Source organism: Esox lucius, chromosome 1 (genome assembly GCF_011004845.1).
Source record: "Esox lucius isolate fEsoLuc1 chromosome 1, fEsoLuc1.pri, whole genome shotgun sequence".
Lineage (NCBI taxonomy): Eukaryota > Metazoa > Chordata > Actinopteri > Esociformes > Esocidae > Esox > Esox lucius.
Genome location: NC_047569.1, coordinates 28,410,063 through 28,428,896, shown reverse-complemented (window position 1 = coordinate 28,428,896; position 18,834 = coordinate 28,410,063). Strand labels below are relative to the sequence as shown.

Here is an 18,834-nt window from a genome sequence, read left to right as displayed (position 1 = left end):
CGACTCTGTACTGGGGTAAATCCAGAGATACGTTCAGTTTTAAGTTGAAACTTTATAACAAAAAAGGCAAATGTACAAAATGTGTTTCGCTTGTTTTCCTCTTCTTGTTATTTTCACAACACCCTTGGGTAAGAAACTGACAGGCGAAAACTGTATGTTTGCAGAAGTCCTCCAATGTTGAATGGTATACTAAATTAGAAACATTTCCTATTACAAAGACAAAAACATCATTAAACATCTGCAGAAGTGGACATTGACGCTGATCCATAAAACTCTTTCATTATAAAACATTAGGAAAATTGCATGTGCAGTTTAATTATTAAAGACATTATAACCCTGAGAGGAGATTCTTTTGTCTTGTTAAGTCCAATAATGGAGTGCTTCTTCCCCTGAGGATACGTTTCCAATGTCCACTCTCAAGATGCTTTGCTTTGTTGCCGCTCCTGTTTTCTCTGCAGGTAGCGAGCACGTGCATTATTCACAGAGCTTTCATCATTCCGCTTCTCCAGTTTTTTAAAATAATCTTCTGTAGACCCTCCTGGAAATAAACCAAACACACAGTATGATCTATTTGTGATCATCAAGAAAACAAATTAGATCTAGAAGTTGAAAAACAGAGCATCTACAGGAACATATGCAATTCAGGGGCTCTCAGATGGTGCCAGTCTTAGTCAGTACAGTACATTGGGGCCAGGAGTTCATAAACTGGTCACAGAATACTGAATGTGCACGTGAGTCCGGCAGAGGGCGGTAAAAAATTGTTCTGCACCATACGGCATGGAAGTAAACTGTAGTTACTTTTGTTGTGGAAGCTTAATTGTGGACTCTGTATTGCATCTACCCTAAGACATAACTGTTAAATAAGACTGACAAATGATTGTTCAATGGCTACCCACACTTTTTTTTTTTTACACTAGCCCCTGATTTCTCACTTATCCAGAGCCACTCATGGTAGTGAGTCCATACATTTTCATTCTGGCTCCATACAAGAATTGAATTCCCCATCCTGACATTGCAAGCACCATGCTCTGCCAACTTTCTGTAGCTATATGAGACCTATGACTATATGGTCCCCAGAAGGTAAGTAAAGCAAGCAGACGCTGCACAAATACATACACATAACACTCATCGTGTGTTACTGCTGCTGCTGTTTAATCTCTCCACTTACTCTTCCTATATGCACATATACCAACATTATCCTGTTCCCTGCTCTTCCTATATGCACATATACCAACATTATCCTGTTCCCTGCTCTTCCTATATGCACATATACCAACATTATCCTGTGTCCTGCTCTTCCTATATGCACATATACCAACATTATCCTGTGACCTGCTCTTCCTATATGCACACATACCAACATTATCCTGTGTCCTGCACAGACTTATGTTAGTTATTATTTGTATTTTGTGTCACTATTTTCTATTTACTACATTTTTATAAAAAAGGGCCAGTAAGCAAGCTGTTCCCTGTGAGTGGGGGTGCTTTGGTGGCAATAAAGTGGGAGATATTTAAAAGAAAAGGATTAGCAAACACCATGCCATAGGAACACAAGAGTTATGGTTGCTGATAATGGGCCTCTGTACACCTACATAGATATTCCATTGAAAATCAGACATTTCCAGCTACAACAGTCATTTGCAACATTAGCACTGTACTTCTGATCAATTTGATGTTATTTTTATGGACAGAAATTGTGCTTTTCTTTCAAAAACATGGACATTTCTAAGTGACCTTACATTCTGTGAAGTAAATCCAAACTTGCCATCAGAGTCGATCACCCACCTGTTTGTCTTTTAGCGGCTTCCTTGGTTTCCCATTTGGCCATCTCCTCGTCAGTCACCTCCTGTCTAGCAACACTGCTCAAATCGTACACATCCACCTCGTGGAGCTTCGGAAGCAAGTCCTTTACCCAGTCATAGCGGATGGGGCACACCGTCCGAATGTAAACCCGTGAGGTGGCCAGCACATCATGAAAGATCACCCAGTCCAGCTGGCCCTCTTGGTCAAAAAGCTGTAAAGACGAGGAGAGTCAAGATAAGCTTCAGGAGAGATTACATGTTCCCCTGAACGCTTTCTCAAAACCCTCACTCTCAAACCCACTCTCTGGGACACAGAGGCGCCACCATAGGTCATCATGCCCCTTAATTGACCACCCGGACAAACCATACACACCATTACTTCCACCACCCACTATCGGTCTCTTCTTCCTGCAGTGCTTGTCTGTCACACATTAATAAACATGTGTTCTGTATCTGTGTCCAACTGGCCAATCACCATTCTAACCCTAGGGCCTAGGTCGACAGTCCTTACTGTATATACTAAACTAGCTCACATCCATCACAAGACCATGGTGCTTGCCTATGAAGTAGCAAAGGGAAGTGCACCTCCCTACCTGCAGGCTATGCTTAAACCCTACAACCGATCTGCCACTTCATGTCTTTTGGCCACCCAACCTCACAGGTGGGCAGCTCCCGCTCAGCTGAGGAAAAAATCTTCTCTGTCTTGGCACCTCAATGGTGGAACAAACTTCCCCTTGAAGCCAGGACAACAAAATGAAATGCACTTAACTGATTTCTCTGGCGCCAAGTAATGGCTTCGGTGAAGGAAAATGTACTTATAATGATTGTCAGATGTTGTTTTTCCAAGACACCTTAAGAATGCACTTATAGTAAGTCGTAAGTGGATAAGAGCTTCTGCAAAGTAGCTAAAATGTAGATGCAAGTCTTGAAAGTGATTACCGTTGATGATGGATGAATGTGAACCATGGTTCCATGCCCATCCATTGTGGTAAAAACCTTGCCAACTGACCTAATAGAGACAAAAAAAATTATGGTTACCATTTTCTAATATTAGCATTATCTTTCTTGACCTCACCATTACTTGGATACAAGCAGTACCTTCTAGCCACGTTAGTAAAGTAACCTGCGCAGAGACATCTCCTGAACAGCTCACTTTTATTGCCATCAAACTTCTCCATAGGGAAATCTCTCTTCTGTAAACAATGAATGCACATTCCCGTTACCCGTGTTAATTTCAATGAATCTGTATACACAAACTCAGAACTTCACATCGTGGTTTTAGCAACACCGAAACAAACAAGTAAACAACGGACAAACTAACCTGTCGCAGTCGTAGGAGAATCTCTCTGAGCTGGGCCTCCACACTGAAGGCTGACTTTAGCGCCCTCCAATGTATATAGTGCGCTTTACACCAAGCTGACGGATCATCACTGGCACGTGCAAAAAAAATAAAAAGGCACAAGTTAAGAGATCCTGTGAACGCTGTGGATATAATGTAGCCTATTCAACAGCATTAGGGCGAGTTAAGGACATATACCTGGCCTTGCATTTCTCAAACACACTAAGAAGTATGGTGAAGTCGTTACAGCTGCCCGCCTGTGCTGCCAGCATCCGGTGCTTCTCATCCGCCTCCTTCTGCTTAGCCGGGTGTCCTGCAGACAGGGTAGTGTTACACAGCTGTGATGACACAGTACCGCCGGACAAAAAAAAAAACAACAATGCCATGACACCATAAAGGACCATACAGGACATATCGAACCACATCTTAATTGACTAAACCACAGGGGCTGAGCCCTTACTGTCCACCTGGTCTGATGAAGATGTTCTCCACAGACAGCATTGCAGCCACAGGCAGCAGCAGGTCCTCGCAGCCCAGGGTGGCAGCCTGGAGAAGGGCCCGGGTCAGCCCTGGTGGCAGGGGGAACTCTACCATCAGCCCACCAAGCAGGGTCACTTTACCTCTCCTACAGACCACACACGACAGTAACACCAACAACAAGGATGAGCTGACACGAGATATTAAAGATAGGATAGTAACAAAGAATTGCAAGCACTTGATGTTCCTTCTGCTCTTAATGGCGAAAGCAGAAGAGTTCCACTCTCATGTGGTGGTAGATTTATTTGGTGGAGGTGAGAATAACAAATTGCAGATGTTAGTGTGTCTCACCTGTCAATGGCGTCACACTGGTAAAGCTGTTTTAATGCTTCCATGATGAACCTCTCCTCTGGACGGTCCAGGTAAGGGAACCTTGGGGAGACCCACCAAGCAACCATGGCTTCAAATGACTTGCTGGATTGTATCACCGACAGTCTTATTCTACCCCCGGTTTTCAGGCACCTGAGCTTGTCGCTGTACCTACCTAATGACATCATGAACTCCCAGGCACTTGAGTGTGAGGATGACCGAAGTGAGACTGGTCCTCTGGATCTCTGGAACGGTGTAGTCTGGCATGCACTTCTCCCAGAACTCCTGGTTGTAGATCCGGAAGCACTTCCCGGCGGAGGTTCTCCCTGCCCGGCCTGCCCTTTGCTGGGCCTCGCTCCTGTAACACCACACAACACCCACAACATGAAGGTCCTGTTCACAAGGCAGGAAGCAGACTCTGAAAAAGAGACTTCAGAGACTTACTTTGAAATTGGAACCACTTCGAGTATGTCCATGCCAACCCTTGAGTTGTGGTTGAGTTGCTTCACAAACCCACTGTCAACAATATACCTGTTGAGAACAAAACAGTCATGACATTTGATGGCTAAATATGGCTCATATTTTGCCTGGACAAGCCTTAATGCCTGACTCACTTTATTCCATCGATGGTTAGGGATGTTGCTGCAATGTTGGTGGCGACCACACATTTCCTTATACCTGGTGGGGGAGGCTGAAAGATCTGCTTCTGCTGATCTGTGTTGATACAAAGACTTGACTCAACAAAGCCACTGACATGCTAAACATCATCCACTTGGGTGTGAAAGAGAATGCGTTTGTCTACTACTGATTATAATAGTTTTTACAAAAAGATACCAGGTGCCCTAAATCTTCAGTTGTTACCTTACAATGTTACTTTCATTAAAAGAAACTTGTCTTTACAAACATACTGCTGGCATCAAATTCAATATGGGCATGTATATTTCCTACAACAATAACATCTCTCAGTTTTGACATTTGACATATTGTCTTTGTACTATTTTCAATTCAATACAGGGATAAATGTTTTGTACATCACTGCATTCTGTTTTTATTAGCATTTTACACAGCGTCTCAGATTTTGGGGAAACGGGGTTGTAACAACGGCTTTATAAAATACACCTGATTTGTTAATAAAAACAAATGAGTTACATTATTTTGAATCCTGTTACATCCCACACAGCTTACCAGTGGGCATGGAACCATACAAGGGCAGGATCAGTAGTCCCTCCACTGTGCGGTCCTGCACATCGTAACGGTAATCTATGGACTCAGCCTTCTCATACAGCATGTCACATGCCTTTTCAATCTCAGACTGCCCTGTTACAAACAGTTGAAAGGAAAAATAGTAACCTGCATTCACAGAAAATCAGTAGACATTACTGTAGTGTTGGTGATTTCCATTAGGCTCACCTGTTAAAAACACCAGGATATCCCCAGACATCTCACAAGTGTGCACATCCAAAGCTACCTTGACAACCTGCCAATGACAAGAAATGCGTATGAATTCAATTGAAATTCCTCATTGCTGCTATCAATGCATTTCCGTTGCACATTCACCTTCATTTGCCTTCACTGCACATACAGCTCCGGAAGAACTTAAGAGACCACTGCGACTTTTTCTTTCCTTTCCAAAAAAGTTGAAAAGGAAGATTTTGAGTGAGGAACAGAAGGGTTAAAATTAAGAGACCACTGCAAATTGAACACTTCTGTTTCTCACTCCAAACTTTCCTTTTCAACTTTTTTGAAAGGATAGAAAAAGGTGCAGTGGTCTACATTTTTTATTAAGCTGTATATACATCCCACTTGTAACATACATTATACTTAATACTTGTAAAATTTCTACACTCCTATATTTTCACTCATAGATGCTAACTGCATTTTGTTGTACTGTACTTGTACTGTTCAATGACAATAAAGTTCAATCAATCAAATGTATTTATAAAGCCCTTTTAACATCAGCAGTTGTCACAAAGTGCTTTTACAAAACATTCAGCCTTAAAGTTGAATCTAATCTAAATATCCATACCTTTGAAAGACACAAAATACACAGAGCATGGACTTTAAGATATTAACGGTACTCTCCAGAGATTTTGTAGGACTTCAGCCACTAATTTTGAAAGCAGTGCTCACAAGCCAAATTGTGTTTTGCATCCTTAATTTTTGCCCACAAGGACTTGGAATGCATCTTCAGAGGTAGAGTCGACAACATGACACATTTCTATGGAGAAAGTAGACAGTAATTCTCAGTTGATGCTACACTATAACCTACAGTATGCACATGTGCAGATGCCATGTGACTGTGTGACAGTGAAAGTGTTTAACTGAATGCTGGGTGAAAGAAAACACATCCTAAAAACAGTAGGCCAATGTGAGTTAAAGAAAGCACACTCCCTACCTCTTTAAGGTAAACAGTGCTCTCGGTATCTTTCTGTCCAATGGCACAGCCAAACCTGGAAATAACAGGGAAGGTTCTTCCAGGGATGGTAAAGACAGGACAGCCTCCCAGAAACACAGAAAGCTTGTCGGTCTCCAGGGTGGCTGACATCACCACCACCTTGAGGGGGACAGAGCGACCCTTGGAGGCCTTATCTGTAGGGGAAATAGTCTGCTTCAACAGACCCAGCAAAATGTCCTGCAGTAAAATGCATAATACACAAATGTTAAAAGCTATAATCTGGGATTTGGTTTACAGCAAAATGGCAAAAGCATGAGTAGTTTTGTTATATATGGGGAAATTGCTGAATAAATGAAAGAACTGACAGTGTTCAGGCTTCTTTCATGGGCTTCATCCAGAACAATCACACTGTACTGAGACAGAACCGGATCTGCAAGGATCTCTCTCAACAGACAGCCATCTGTCATGTACTTCACCACCGTGTCCTGTTAACACACAAACACAACCCACCTCATCATGATGTCCTCACAAGACACAAAGAACTCTCCCTTTAGAGACACATATTTGTAGCTTAGGCTTTTTTTTCTACAGAAATGTGGTAAATAATGGAAGACTGTACTTACTGTACCATGTTGCAGTGATATACCACAGTGCACCAAAGTATATCACGTGCACCATTGCTCACTATAGTACTTGGTATGAAATGGGTAGCTTGACTCCTGAATGCCTATTGGCTGATAGTCTCATGTATCACAGGTCTTTTTTTCCTGTTAAAATTGCATTGGTAACCAGTTTAGTCAAGTAATCTTGGGGATTGACTAAGCACTGTGCCCAGGCACTCTGATGGGTGCAGCCTAAAAACAGACCTTAGCCATGGTAAATTTGGCATAAACCACACCCCTCTGTGCTTTATTGCTAAAATAAAACGTTTTCTACAGTGCAACACCGTTTTTACCAAATGTATACCATTTTATTATATACCACATTAAAATATTATTGAAAAATGTTGTATGTAAACATACTATAATCTCATTTCCATTTTAGTAAACATCAACATACAGTATGTTTATGTAATGCATGTGAATTACTTTTAGAATTCCAGTAGTAGGTGTATTGTTGCTCTGTTCACAACTAAGGAATTTAATTGGATCACTAATAATTATTTTCGAACAAAGCTAGGTTTATTGTAGGTATCTCACCTCTGTCGTGCAGTCATCAAAGCGCACTTGGTACCCGACCTCTCTGCCCAGACTACAGCGCATCTCCTGAGATACCCTCTGTGCTACGGTGATGGCTGCCACTCTCCGAGGTTGGGTGACGCCAATCCTGCCATCCCTCCAAAATCCTACGTAAGAAAAAGAAGTTCACCCATCGGCCTACATGAAAAGTTTGTAGACGTATGAGTGGTTAAGAGGTTGGAGGTACATTTTGAATTATGCACAAACGTACCTGCCTGATGCAAGTATTGGGGAAGTTGAGTGGTTTTCCCACTGCCAGTCTCGCCAGTGACAACCAGGAAAGAATTGTCCTTGACCGCTTGTTGAAGGGAAGCCTTGTGTTGATAAATCGGCAGTTTCTTTGAGTCATCTGAATTTCCTATAGTATCCCACTTTGTCCTTTTCGACATGATGATGGAGTCTCTTGTTGTTCCAGTAGGGACGATGGAAAAACCTGGTTCCCAAAACTTATATTAACTGAAAACAATAAAAAATAGTAAATACATCACAACTTATTTAGAGTTCAGGTTGATTTGATTCTCCGCAACAGCATTCTAACTTAGGTCGTGATATTCCAAGTCCAACACTTTCTCGTGAGTGAAACGATGCAACCAATTATTCGTCAGAGTGACTTCCGGGTACAATATATTCAGCATTTTCATTGGTTTCTGTCGAAGGCAAATATACTGACGTAATTCTTTAAAGCGAAAGCTTAGCAATGTTTACCATGTAAACTGTAAAATAAAATAATTTGTGGCACAGTGGAATATTCTGAATGTATTATGAGTTACAGTGGAGTGATTTAGAGTTTTTTTTTAATTAAACAAAATTCACAATAGGCCGTGCTGTATTAGAAAATAAGAAAATCTGACTATTCACTCTACAGCACTAACTGGCCTTACTAACATATTAAACGATGGTAAATGTCACCAAATTTACCAACATATTAAAATGACAGTGATTTATGTCTTTGAATAATGTATTTTGATAAGTGCACACAATTTGAATCTAACGCTGGAAGACATTTCTACCACTGGAAGAAAACTTCTGGTTGTTAGTTCTCATGGAGAGAGAACAGGGAAGTTGATATAGAGACAGCATGCACAAATGTGTTGGAAAGGAAGGACAGAAGGGGTGTTTTTAATTTCAGAGGGGTCAGGTTTATTTGAGTTGACGCCTAGGATGAGGGGGCATCTCTAGCTGTCTAGCCTAGAGGTCAGGGATGAGTTGATGGGGAAAGTGAGAAATGTGAGATATGCTGCATTTGTGTGTACATAAAGGGCTTACCATTTGCTGCTGCTGAAAAATTGTGTTTGAAGTCTATTTTTCTCCAATCCACTCGCATAAACACATTAGAAAGGTTCAGGGAACAATATATTTTAAATGCTTTTGCACTCTTAAAACATTAACTCAATTGAAAGCACACAAAAGAGAGTAGCTTGCACCAAAATGCAAGCATCTCTTTTCTGTTGAATTCTGTGCAAGCAAATTGTTTAGCTTTTAGCTTTTATTCAATATTCTATGAACATGTTTAGGAATTGCAATCATTTATATACACACTAACATAATTCTTTATTTAAATTTGTTTTTAATAATTTGTCAAGAATCCTTTGCAGACACTGACTGCTTGAAGTCTGGAACGCATGGACATTGGGTTTCCTCCTTTGTGATGCTCGCCAGGCCTTTACTGCAGCTGTCTTCAGTTGTTTGTTCATTCTGCCTTAAGTTTCTTTGCCTTAAAAAAACTCCTGGGTAGCTTTCGCAGTTTGTTTTGGGTCATTGTCCATCTGAAAAATTAAGCGCCGTCCAAACAACTTCACTGAATTTGGCAGAATCTGATCAGACAATATATCCCTATACACTTCAGAATTCATCCAGCTGCCAAAAAAAACAACATTGGAACAACATTCTTTGGACAGTTGAAACTAAGATCAGCCTCCACCAGAATGATGGGAAGATAGAAGTATGGAGAAGGCTTGGAATATGGCTCATGATCATTGCATACCACATCATCAATAAACACTAGTGACCCAGTGCGTTTGGAAACCATGCATGTCCATGCCATCACACTGCCTCCACCATGTTTTACAGATGATGTGGTATGCTATGATCATGAGCCATTCCAAGCCTTCTCCATACTTCTTTTTTCCCATCATTCTGGTGCAACTCCAGACCTTTTTCCTGCTTAATTGATGAAGAAATAGTGAAGGAATAGCCCACACCTGTCCATGAAGCAGCTTTTGAGTCACCTGTCCAATTACTTTTGGTCCCCTGAAAAAGAGGGGGCTACATATTAAAGAGCTGTAATTCCTAAACCCTTCCCCCAATTTGGATGTGAATACCCTCAAATTAAAGCTGAGAGACTGCACTTTAAGGTCATATTCATTATTGAACTGTAACTAATATATTTTGGTGAACAGCAAAATAACTACATTTGCGTCAGTGTCCAATTATTGCGGGACCTAACTGTAGCTATTTAGCATGTAGGTTGTGTCTAATTGTAGTTTTAGAGACTTGGTGACCAACCAACTTCTGCAATACTCCACCTTCAACCATCTTATAACTTCTGCAATACTCCACCTTCAACCATCTTATGTAGATTCCTTGTCCTTATGTTTTTTCTCCAGAATGTTTTCCTAAATAAAGATTTCTAAAATTTTCAGTGTAAAAAGTACACAAAGTAATATTTTGTTGTTCATCTTTATGAAGGGTGCACATAACGGTTTTCTAAAAGCGTCTTAGAGCTTCTCTTATTCATTATGGATAATATACTGATGCATTACAGAAACTTTAAAGAAGTACTTTATTTACAAAATCTGAAATACAACCCAAAACATACATATATGCAAATACGGTTTTCAAAAAGCGTCTTCGAGCTTCTCATATTCATTTTGGATAATATACTGATGCATTACAGAAACTTTAAAGATGTACTTTATTTACAAAATCTGAAATACAACCCGAAACATAAATAGCTGAAATAGCTGAGACACAGTTTCTCATTCGTCTTTGTCTACCGTTTGTTCAGATGGTCTATGCGCTTGTTGTAGATAGGATTTTCATATTCACATTCTGAAAAAGAAAAAGAGCAAATTTGAAATAGGGTTATGTGATGCTCCATTACCTGTTACAGGGTGACCCTACATAAGACGCTACAAGAGATCTTTCAAAAAACCTGTATTTGGCAACCAATCAGAGAACATCTCTCATATAACAATTCATCCATCCATCCATCCATCCATCCATCTTCTTCCGCTTATCCGGGGCCGGGTCGCGGGGGCAGCAGTCTAAGCAGAGATGCCCAGACTTCCCTCTCCCTAGACACTTCCTCTAGCTCTTCCAGGGGGACACCGAGGCGTTCCCAGGCCAGCAGGGAGACATAGTCCCTCCAGCGTGTCCTACGTCTTCCCCGGGGTCTCCTCCCGGTGGGACGGGCCCGGAACACCTTCCCGGGAAGGCTTTCAGGAGGCATCCGGAACAGATGCCCAAGCCACCTCAGCTGACCCCTCTCGATGTGGAGGAGCAGCGGCTCTACTCTGAGCTCCTCCCGGGTGACCAAGCTTTTCACCCTATCTCTAAGGGATCGCCCAGCCACCCAGCAGAGCTCATTTCAGCCACCTGTATCCGGGATCTTGTCCTTTCGGTCATGACCTAAAGCTCATGAACATAGGTGAGAGTAGGAACGTAGATTGACCAGTAAATCGAGAGCTTCGCCTTGCGACTCAGCTCTTTCTTCACCATGACAGACCGATACATTGCCCGCATTACTGCAGAAGCTGCACCGATCCGTCTGTCAATCTCCCGTTCCATCCTTCCCTCACTCGTGAACAAGACCCCTAGATGCTTAAACTTCTCCACTTGAGGCAGGCACTCTCCACCAACCTGAAGTGGGCAAGCCACCCTTTTCCGACTGAGGACCATGGCCTCGGATTTGGAGGTACTGATTTTCATCCCCACCGCTTCACACTCGGCTGCAAACCGTCCCAGTGCATGCTGAAGGTCCTGGTTTGAAGGGGCCAACATGACAACATCATCCGCAAAGAGCAGAGACGAAATCGTGTGGTCCCCAAACCTGACACCCTCCGGCCCCTGGCTGCGCCTAGAAATTCTGTCCATAAAAATTACAAACAGAACCGGCGACAAAGGGCAGCCCTGCCCGGAGTCCAACATGCACTGGGGACAAGTCTGACTTACTGCCGGCAATGCCGACCAAGCTCCTGCTTTGGCCCTTAGCAAAGGACCCAGGACCCCATATTCCCGAAGCACCCTCCACAGGATGCTGCAAGGGACACAGTCGAATGCCTTCTCCAAATCCACAAAACACATGTGGATTGGTTGGGCAAACTCCCATGAACCCTCCAGCACCCCGTAGAGGGTATAGAGCTGGTCCAGTGTTCCATGGCCCGGACGAAAACCACACTGTTCCACCTGAATCCCAGGTTCTACTATAACAATTCAGTAAAGTCAAATCAGAGTTAAATAGCGAGGACTAGCCATGGTTGTAGTACATCGAGACATCTCCAGCACTTTAAGAATGGTGTCTGTTTAAGGGGACACAATGTGATTACACTGCACAGTGTGAATATTTATGGACTGGACACTGTCTGCAAATATCTAGGAAACCTATGGTCAGGGAGCCCAGTAAACATCGCAAGGCTTGGATAGCCTGACCTTATGCACCTGAGCTGAGTTTAATAGCACTGCATAATAGGGCTATGTTAATGGCCCCGGGAAGACGTTTTGAGCAGGGGTGCTGTGGAAATCGACACGTCTCCATAATGACACGCGTTAACCTAGAGCACAGATGGACGATGCATGTCTGTCAGACTAAAATGATGCACGTCTCACCGTCCGACAAACGCATCGGTGGCGGACAGAATCTCGTCAGCACCCTCAGCACCCCTATTTCATGTCGCTCTGTCGGACCAAAAAACCTCCCATCAGCAAGGCCTACCGATTACATGCAGGAAAGTGCTGTAATAGGTAGTGATGAGAGATTGGCTAGACAGAAGTGAAGCTAAGTATTTAGGTCACTTCATCAATCAAGAAGATTACGATGTCATTTATTTGTGAATCACCAATCGGATGGGGCGTGCATGCACCATGCATGTTATAAAGGTGAAGAATTAGGTTCCATTAATTATTGACCGTGATTAATGATAAGGTATGCATCATTTGCTGTTTTTAGGATTTTAAAAACACAGTTCTGATATCTAGCGCATATCTAAATTGCACTAGGGTGCACCACTGATGAAAGACAAAAGCAAAACTAAAGCAACAAAGGGAACAATTTGAGGTATAGGCATATGTAGGTCAGATGAAAAATCTCTGATAATACCTTTCAAGGCATCACCCTGGAAATTGTATAAAAAAAGCTAAGTTATATGATTAGGATTATACGGTATGCTGTGAGATAAAGATTGACTTACTATCTTTGTTTGGCTTGCCCTGAAAATGTCCTACAAACAGAAAGAGAGCAGACTTTAATATAGGCATGTGACTGTCAAACACAACTCACCAGCAAAGGATTTTCAGTGTATTGCAGTGAAACTGCACTCTGACTGCAATTTTTATTTTATAAAATAATGTGAAACAATGTTGTTTGTTAGCTGATTTCCATTAAATATTGTACAGAACAGCTGTAATTTTTGTCCTAAAATAAATGTGTTCATATGGACAAACCAACCCGAAACAGGGAACAAGACAATCAGGAACATTTCTTCATTTATATTTCTTGATATTAAAAACATTTATAAAAGCAATTTTGATGGCACAATGATTCCCTACACTATGCATTTCTTATTTTCCCAATTGAACATACATTTAAAGAACTGTGTAGATTTTTAGCAACGAGGAAATGACAAAGGGATTTTGCTTTCCCTTTGTCAATGGGGTCACGCAGGTATGTTGTCTGTTGTCAGTAGAAATTCTACCTTTTTGTCTGTGCTTTTGTATGAACCAAAATACATTTCTGGTGAAGAAATGTTGTGAAATACTATCATTTCAATGTTACCGCAGATATATTTTTGACATAATCTTATAATCTTACACAATGTAATGCAGAAATACAACATACAATAAAGCTCCTAGAGTTTTGGCAAAATATTATCAAGGGGAACTTTCTTTATGGTCGATGGGATGTGTGCATGATAGCCCCAAGGTAACATTTTACAGGGGATTTTTGTGTGGTTAGTTTCTTGTGTGTCCCAGGATGTCACTGAAGGCCGCTATAACATACAAAATATACAGCAGTTACAAAAAAAAATGTTATTGTTCATGCACATTACTTTTTTTGCATGTATAAAATGCCAGATATCTGTGAAGCCTAATGTATAGGATACCTCTTTGAGTGTTGTCCATTTGGGATCTATCCTCCTGGTTGGTCTCTGCATCATTTGCTTTTTGGCAGATGTCCATCTGTGCTCTGGCTTGTTGGTTGATTTCTGCTTGGTTTGCTGTCAAAGTTCACAATAAGTCAACAAAATTCATTAAAAGAATGCTGCATGCTGATAATGTATATTACAAATTAAAGGGATTTTACTTTACCATAGTAATGCCGTCCGAGACTTGATTGCCGCAAAATATTCATGAGTTCTAGGGATGAAAAATTTAAAAAGTTCAGTTATTTAAACTTGCAACAATCACTGATTGACATATTGGTATCATTAAACAAAAGTAAAATGGTTATGGAAATTCCACTCTAAAGTGTATAACATCTTGCTCACCTGTATGAAATCCCTTTTTCTTCTCACTCAAATCTCTGGCGGGTGTATTGCTGAATCTAACTGCTTTTTTACGATTTCTTGGTGGTTCTTGGTGGTGCTGAATTTCAGTTAGATCTTGCTGAATTCTGGTTGGATCATGCTGAATTCTGGTTGGATCATGCTGAATTCTGGTTGGATCATCCTGCATTCCGGTTGGGTGATGCTGAATTCTGTTTGGATCATCCTGCATTCTGGTTGGGTGATGCTGAATTCGGGTTGGATCTTGCTGAATTCCGGGTAGATCTTGCTGAATTCTGGTTGGACCATGCTGAATTCTGGTTGGATCATGCTGAATTCTGGTTGGATCATCCTGCATTCTGTTTGGGTGATGCTGAATTCTGGTTGGATCATGCTGAATTCTGGTTGGATCATCCTGCATTCCGGTTGGGTGATGCTGAATTCTGTTTGGATCATCCTGCATTCTGGTTGGGTGATGCCGAATTCTGGTTTGATCATGCTGAATTCTGGTTTGATCATGCTGAATTCTGGTTGGACCATGCTGAATTCTGGATGGATCTTGCTGAATTCTGGTTTGATCATGCTGAATTCTGGTTTGATCATGCTGAATTATGGTTAGATCATGCTGCATCTTTGTTGGATCATGCTCATTGTTTTCTGTTGAAAGGAGGAAATTTTTTAGTACAATTCCATTCCAGTGCTTTCATTGAAAACTATCAATAAAAAACATTTACCATAAATGGGTCGCTCGCGGCTGGCTCCTAAAATTTAACCAAACAAAATACAATTTAGACAGTAATACCCATTCCCAGGATAGATTAAGGTATGACATTATGGGAATGCCCCCTCATCATGTCATCACCTGAACATACTCTCCATTGAAGCCTTGCAATTCTGTGTATATGGGGCCATATGCTTGAAAATGTGAAAGTACATTTTTATCTCCTGTGTGGTCTCTCCTAACACTGTCATTACATGCAATGTCCTCAGGAGGTGCACTGGTTCCTGTGATATTATGCATAATTCTGCATTTCACATTTCATCTAGTTTGGAAAGGCAACAATGGTAATGCATTCTCAAATAGATGTAGATTTAGAACAAAAGCCAAGAACAAACCTGAACTGATGCTGGTGTTGACATAGTCATCTTCATTTTTACAAGAAACTCCTAAAAAAACAGGAAGAGGTACTTCTGTACTCTGTTATTTTTTAAATAATACGTCTGCATTGAAAGTAAATGACACTACACTTCGCACCACAGCTCAGTCGGTTGTGTTGTAGGTGAATACTTATGCAATCGATTATTTTCTGTTTTATATTTATTTAAACATTTGTTGATTTAATTCTTCACTTTGACATCATGGACTTTTTATGTTGATCAGAGGGGAAAACTCCTGATTAAATCTATTTTATGTCATGTTGTTACATAACAAAATATTGAAAAGTCCAAAGGGTATCAATACTTCTGAGAGCCACTGTAAGTTAATGGAAACATTGAGTTCCTTTGGTGAGCAGTATTTATGTAGGCTGTGCTAGGTGCTACATATACTAGCTGCATTATACATATTATTCAAATACTGAAGCAGTAATTTAAGATTTATGAAATCAGACAAAGGAAATTATTTGGTGCTGACCTGTCCATTTCATCAAGCAGAAACAGATGCTCAAAAGCACTATAAGACCTGCCGCACCACCGACGCTGAAAAACAACACCTGTAGATATGTATTCTCAAATCCTACATGATTCAAAGGGAAGAGATGGATTTATTTACATGTACAGTGTTCTTTAAGAAGGTATTCATATACACATTCTATATGTATACATTTTCTTGATCCACGTACACAGCCTTATTCTAAAATGGATTAGAGGATTTTTTTTTTTAAACCCAGAAACATTACATTTCCACAAGTATTCATATTATGACATTTAAAATTGAGTTTAGGGTCATGCTGTTTCCACTGACCATCCATGAAATGTTTTTTCATCTTGATTGAAAAAACAGCTACAATCAAGTTGTAGAACTTGGTTGAATTTACCACGTGCGGTAAATTCAATTAATTGGACATGATTTGGAAATTCACATCTGTCTATATAAGGTCCCACAGTTTACAGTGCAAAAAACAAGCAATGAGGTCAAAGGAATTGTCTGTAGAGCTCCAAGACAGGACAGTGTCAATTCACAGATTTGCAGAAGCGTACCAACACAAAAACACAGTGGCCTACATCATTCTTAAATGGAAGAAGCATGAAATCACAAACACTCTTCCTAAAGCTAACTGCGTAGCCGAACTGAACAATCGGGGGAGAAGGGCCTTGGTCAGGGAGGTGACCAAGAACCCGATGGTCACTCTGACAAAGTGCAAGTTCCAGTGTGGATATGGGAGATCCTTCCAAAACATCAAACATCTCTGCAGCATTCCACCAATCAGCCTGTTATGATAGAGAGGTCAGACAAACACCCCTCCTCAGTAAAAGCCTCAAGAAAAGCTGCCTAGTGTTTGCCACAAGGCACCTAAAGGACCCTCAATTCATTAGAAACAAGATTCTCTGGTCTGATGAAAACCAAGATTGAACTATTTGGCCTGAATGCCTCACTGCAATGCTCATCACCGCGGTCCGGCAAAAATGTAACAAAATCTGTAAAACGTGTAGGGTTATAAATACTTTCCAAATGCACTGTATAATAAAGGAATCATTCAATGGCAGGGTTGCTCTTGTTAATCCAAGATTTATTTTGTTGAAAGTGAGAGACGAAAGAAAACTGACCACATGCTGTGTATACAGAGTGCACCTTACCAGTTTGCATATACTATATGGATCCTTGATCAGTTGATTCAATATTGGTACCTTCAAAATAGTTCTGTATTTTCTGAAATAACAGATTATTTGTGACTTGTCTTAGGATGGTCCAGTGATTTAAGCCTCTGTCTCCAGTGCACAGAAATACCACTACAGTATGAGTTTGATTCTAGACTACTGCAAATTAATTTAATTCCTATTTTTCTCCCAATAGAAAGTATAAAATTGGACAGAAATACATTTAATTAATTAATTAATTAAAGTAGAAAAGAAAACAGGTTTATTTCTCATGAAATATATTCAGATAATGTCCAATGGAGTGGTGTTGCTGGTTTGTGGTAAAAAGGAATAATAGCAAAATATCTCTATACTTTCAATACCGAGTTAACTTGAATTAACCCGCCACTGTACCAATGATCCACATAACAGAATAAATCTACATCTTAGGCTTTGTTAAAAATACAATTCACCAGTGAACGGAACCACTATAGATACTAATGCAGTGTTACCTTCTCCAAGATCCACTCGATGGCACTGGTCTTTACTATGCAACTCACAGCAGTATGAGCCCAGATCTGAGGCCTGAAGAGCATCAATGCGTATGGAGAAGTTCCCCAGACGGCCTTCGTTTGGGAAAACCTTCACTCTGCCCTGTTTGGAGTCCAAAAAGTCCACCTGATAATAGTACATTTAGATTTGATTTTATCATTTTGTTTGAATAGTCATTTTCTGCAGAAATCCAAAAGTTAAAAAGTAAGTTAGACATTTCAAAGAAAAAAAATGCTTGCTGAGTAAGAGTTATGATATTTAGACAACTGAAGGAGGCTACAACCTGCCCAAAGGACGTGATGTTGACCAGACTTGAATTAGAGCCATGACTCCACACCACCCAAGTACGGTAAGGACTTTTCTCCAGGTACATGGACCCAAAGCTGCATGACAAGAGTACCACAGAGCCCAGGGAAGCCTGGAGGGTAGATTTGTTACAGGAGTCGAGGCAACCTAGAGGCGGACAGAGTTTGGGTTTACAATGATCTGTCTAAACGACAAAAGGTTGCTATGTTATGATTACCTCGAAGGTAATTACCTCCTTTTGATTACCTCAAAGGAGAATGAATGGAAATAAACCGGCAATGTTATCTTAAAATATGGTTTTATGCAGTAATAATACATTTATAATATGGTTTAATTGACCATGCTAAACATATGGCTTTATGTATAAATAATTAATTAAAACGGTTTTATTGACCATTATCACTCTGATTTACAGTTATTTTCTCATGTGTGTATATTTATATTTATATAACTATATATGTAACTATAAACATATATATATTAATTATCTCATACACTTACCCATTGAAGCCACAGAGGTGTAATATGTAACCATCCAGAAATACCAACTATTAGTTTTGACCGAGAACATTTTAAGCAGGTGGTACCAGAAAGCATTCAGCACATGCATCTAGTAGTAATTCTGTCAGCAAGTTGACAGTAAAACCTATACAACAGACACCAGAGGAATCAATTAGGTCACTTCCTTTATAAGAAGCTATGCGTGTCTCTATTTCTCCTGAAAATATAATGAAAAAACTGCTACATCTAAAGTTTATAGATGATTAATTTAATATGTTCTAACAATGTTATTATATGTATTCAAATGTTATTAAAAAGTATATGCATATATAGAGCAAGGGTTGTTAATTCAATAAAA

General features: G+C 40.4%; 2 protein-coding genes across 4 annotated transcripts; both read right to left on the bottom strand.

Moving 5' to 3' along the window:
• Positions 1-294: 294 nt before the first annotated feature.
• On the bottom strand, positions 295-8,210 carry dhx40 (DEAH (Asp-Glu-Ala-His) box polypeptide 40). 2 transcript variants are annotated; one of them, XM_010871145.3, is made up of 17 exons: positions 7,832-8,210; positions 7,582-7,727; positions 6,748-6,867; positions 6,383-6,619; positions 5,398-5,464; positions 5,173-5,304; positions 4,602-4,701; positions 4,432-4,518; positions 4,163-4,345; positions 3,970-4,050; positions 3,609-3,766; positions 3,340-3,454; positions 3,124-3,232; positions 2,901-2,995; positions 2,742-2,811; positions 1,786-2,014; positions 295-538 (listed from the first exon to the last, which is right to left on the bottom strand). In XM_010871145.3, the coding sequence occupies exons 1-17, from the start codon at positions 8,007-8,009 to the stop codon at positions 417-419; spliced, it is 2,229 nt and encodes a 742-aa protein (XP_010869447.2). In that variant the 5' UTR covers positions 8,010-8,210; the 3' UTR covers positions 295-416. The 2 variants fall into 2 exon arrangements, 1 of the variants encoding a protein (XP_010869447.2); XR_002196942.2 differs by lacking the exon at positions 295-538 and adding an exon at positions 2,396-2,535 and having other exon boundaries at positions 1,924-2,014.
• A 2,231-nt stretch (positions 8,211-10,441) lies between these two features.
• Positions 10,442-18,610, bottom strand: LOC105011264. Of its 2 annotated transcripts, XM_029118146.2 has the most exons (11): positions 18,477-18,610; positions 17,953-18,122; positions 17,630-17,795; positions 15,955-16,056; positions 15,438-15,488; positions 15,056-15,082; positions 14,325-14,978; positions 14,146-14,193; positions 13,941-14,054; positions 13,029-13,058; positions 10,442-10,671 (listed from the first exon to the last, which is right to left on the bottom strand). In XM_029118146.2, exons 1-11 carry the CDS (start codon positions 18,583-18,585, stop codon positions 10,613-10,615), a joined length of 1,530 nt encoding a protein of 509 aa, XP_028973979.2. In that variant the 5' UTR covers positions 18,586-18,610; the 3' UTR covers positions 10,442-10,612. The 2 variants fall into 2 exon arrangements, with proteins under 2 accessions (XP_028973979.2, XP_010869459.4); XM_010871157.5 differs by lacking the exon at positions 15,056-15,082.
• Positions 18,611-18,834: the final 224 nt, after the last annotated feature.

What these genes read in the sequence shown, in the direction of transcription:
- dhx40 (XM_010871145.3), bottom strand. Translation starts at nt 8,009, where the DNA reads ATGTCGAAAAGGACAAAGTGGGATACTATAGGAAATTCAGATGACTCA. An exon ending in CTAACCATCGATGGAATAAA is followed by an intron (nt 4,519 to 4,601) that starts GTGAGTCAGGCA and finishes TGTTCTCAACAG; the next exon opens with GTATATTGTTGACAGTGGGT. An exon ending in CAGTGTGACGCCATTGACAG is followed by an intron (nt 3,767 to 3,969) that starts GTGAGACACACT and finishes TGTGGTCTGTAG; the next exon opens with GAGAGGTAAAGTGACCCTGC.
- LOC105011264 (XM_029118146.2), bottom strand. Translation starts at nt 18,585, where the DNA reads ATGCATGTGCTGAATGCTTTCTGGTACCACCTGCTTAAAATGTTCTCG. An exon ending in CAACACCAGCATCAGTTCAG is followed by an intron (nt 15,083 to 15,437) that starts GTTTGTTCTTGG and finishes GTTAAATTTTAG; the next exon opens with GAGCCAGCCGCGAGCGACCC. An exon ending in GGGCAAGCCAAACAAAGATA is followed by an intron (nt 10,672 to 13,028) that starts GTAAGTCAATCT and finishes TTTCTTTTTCAG; the next exon opens with AATGTGAATATGAAAATCCT.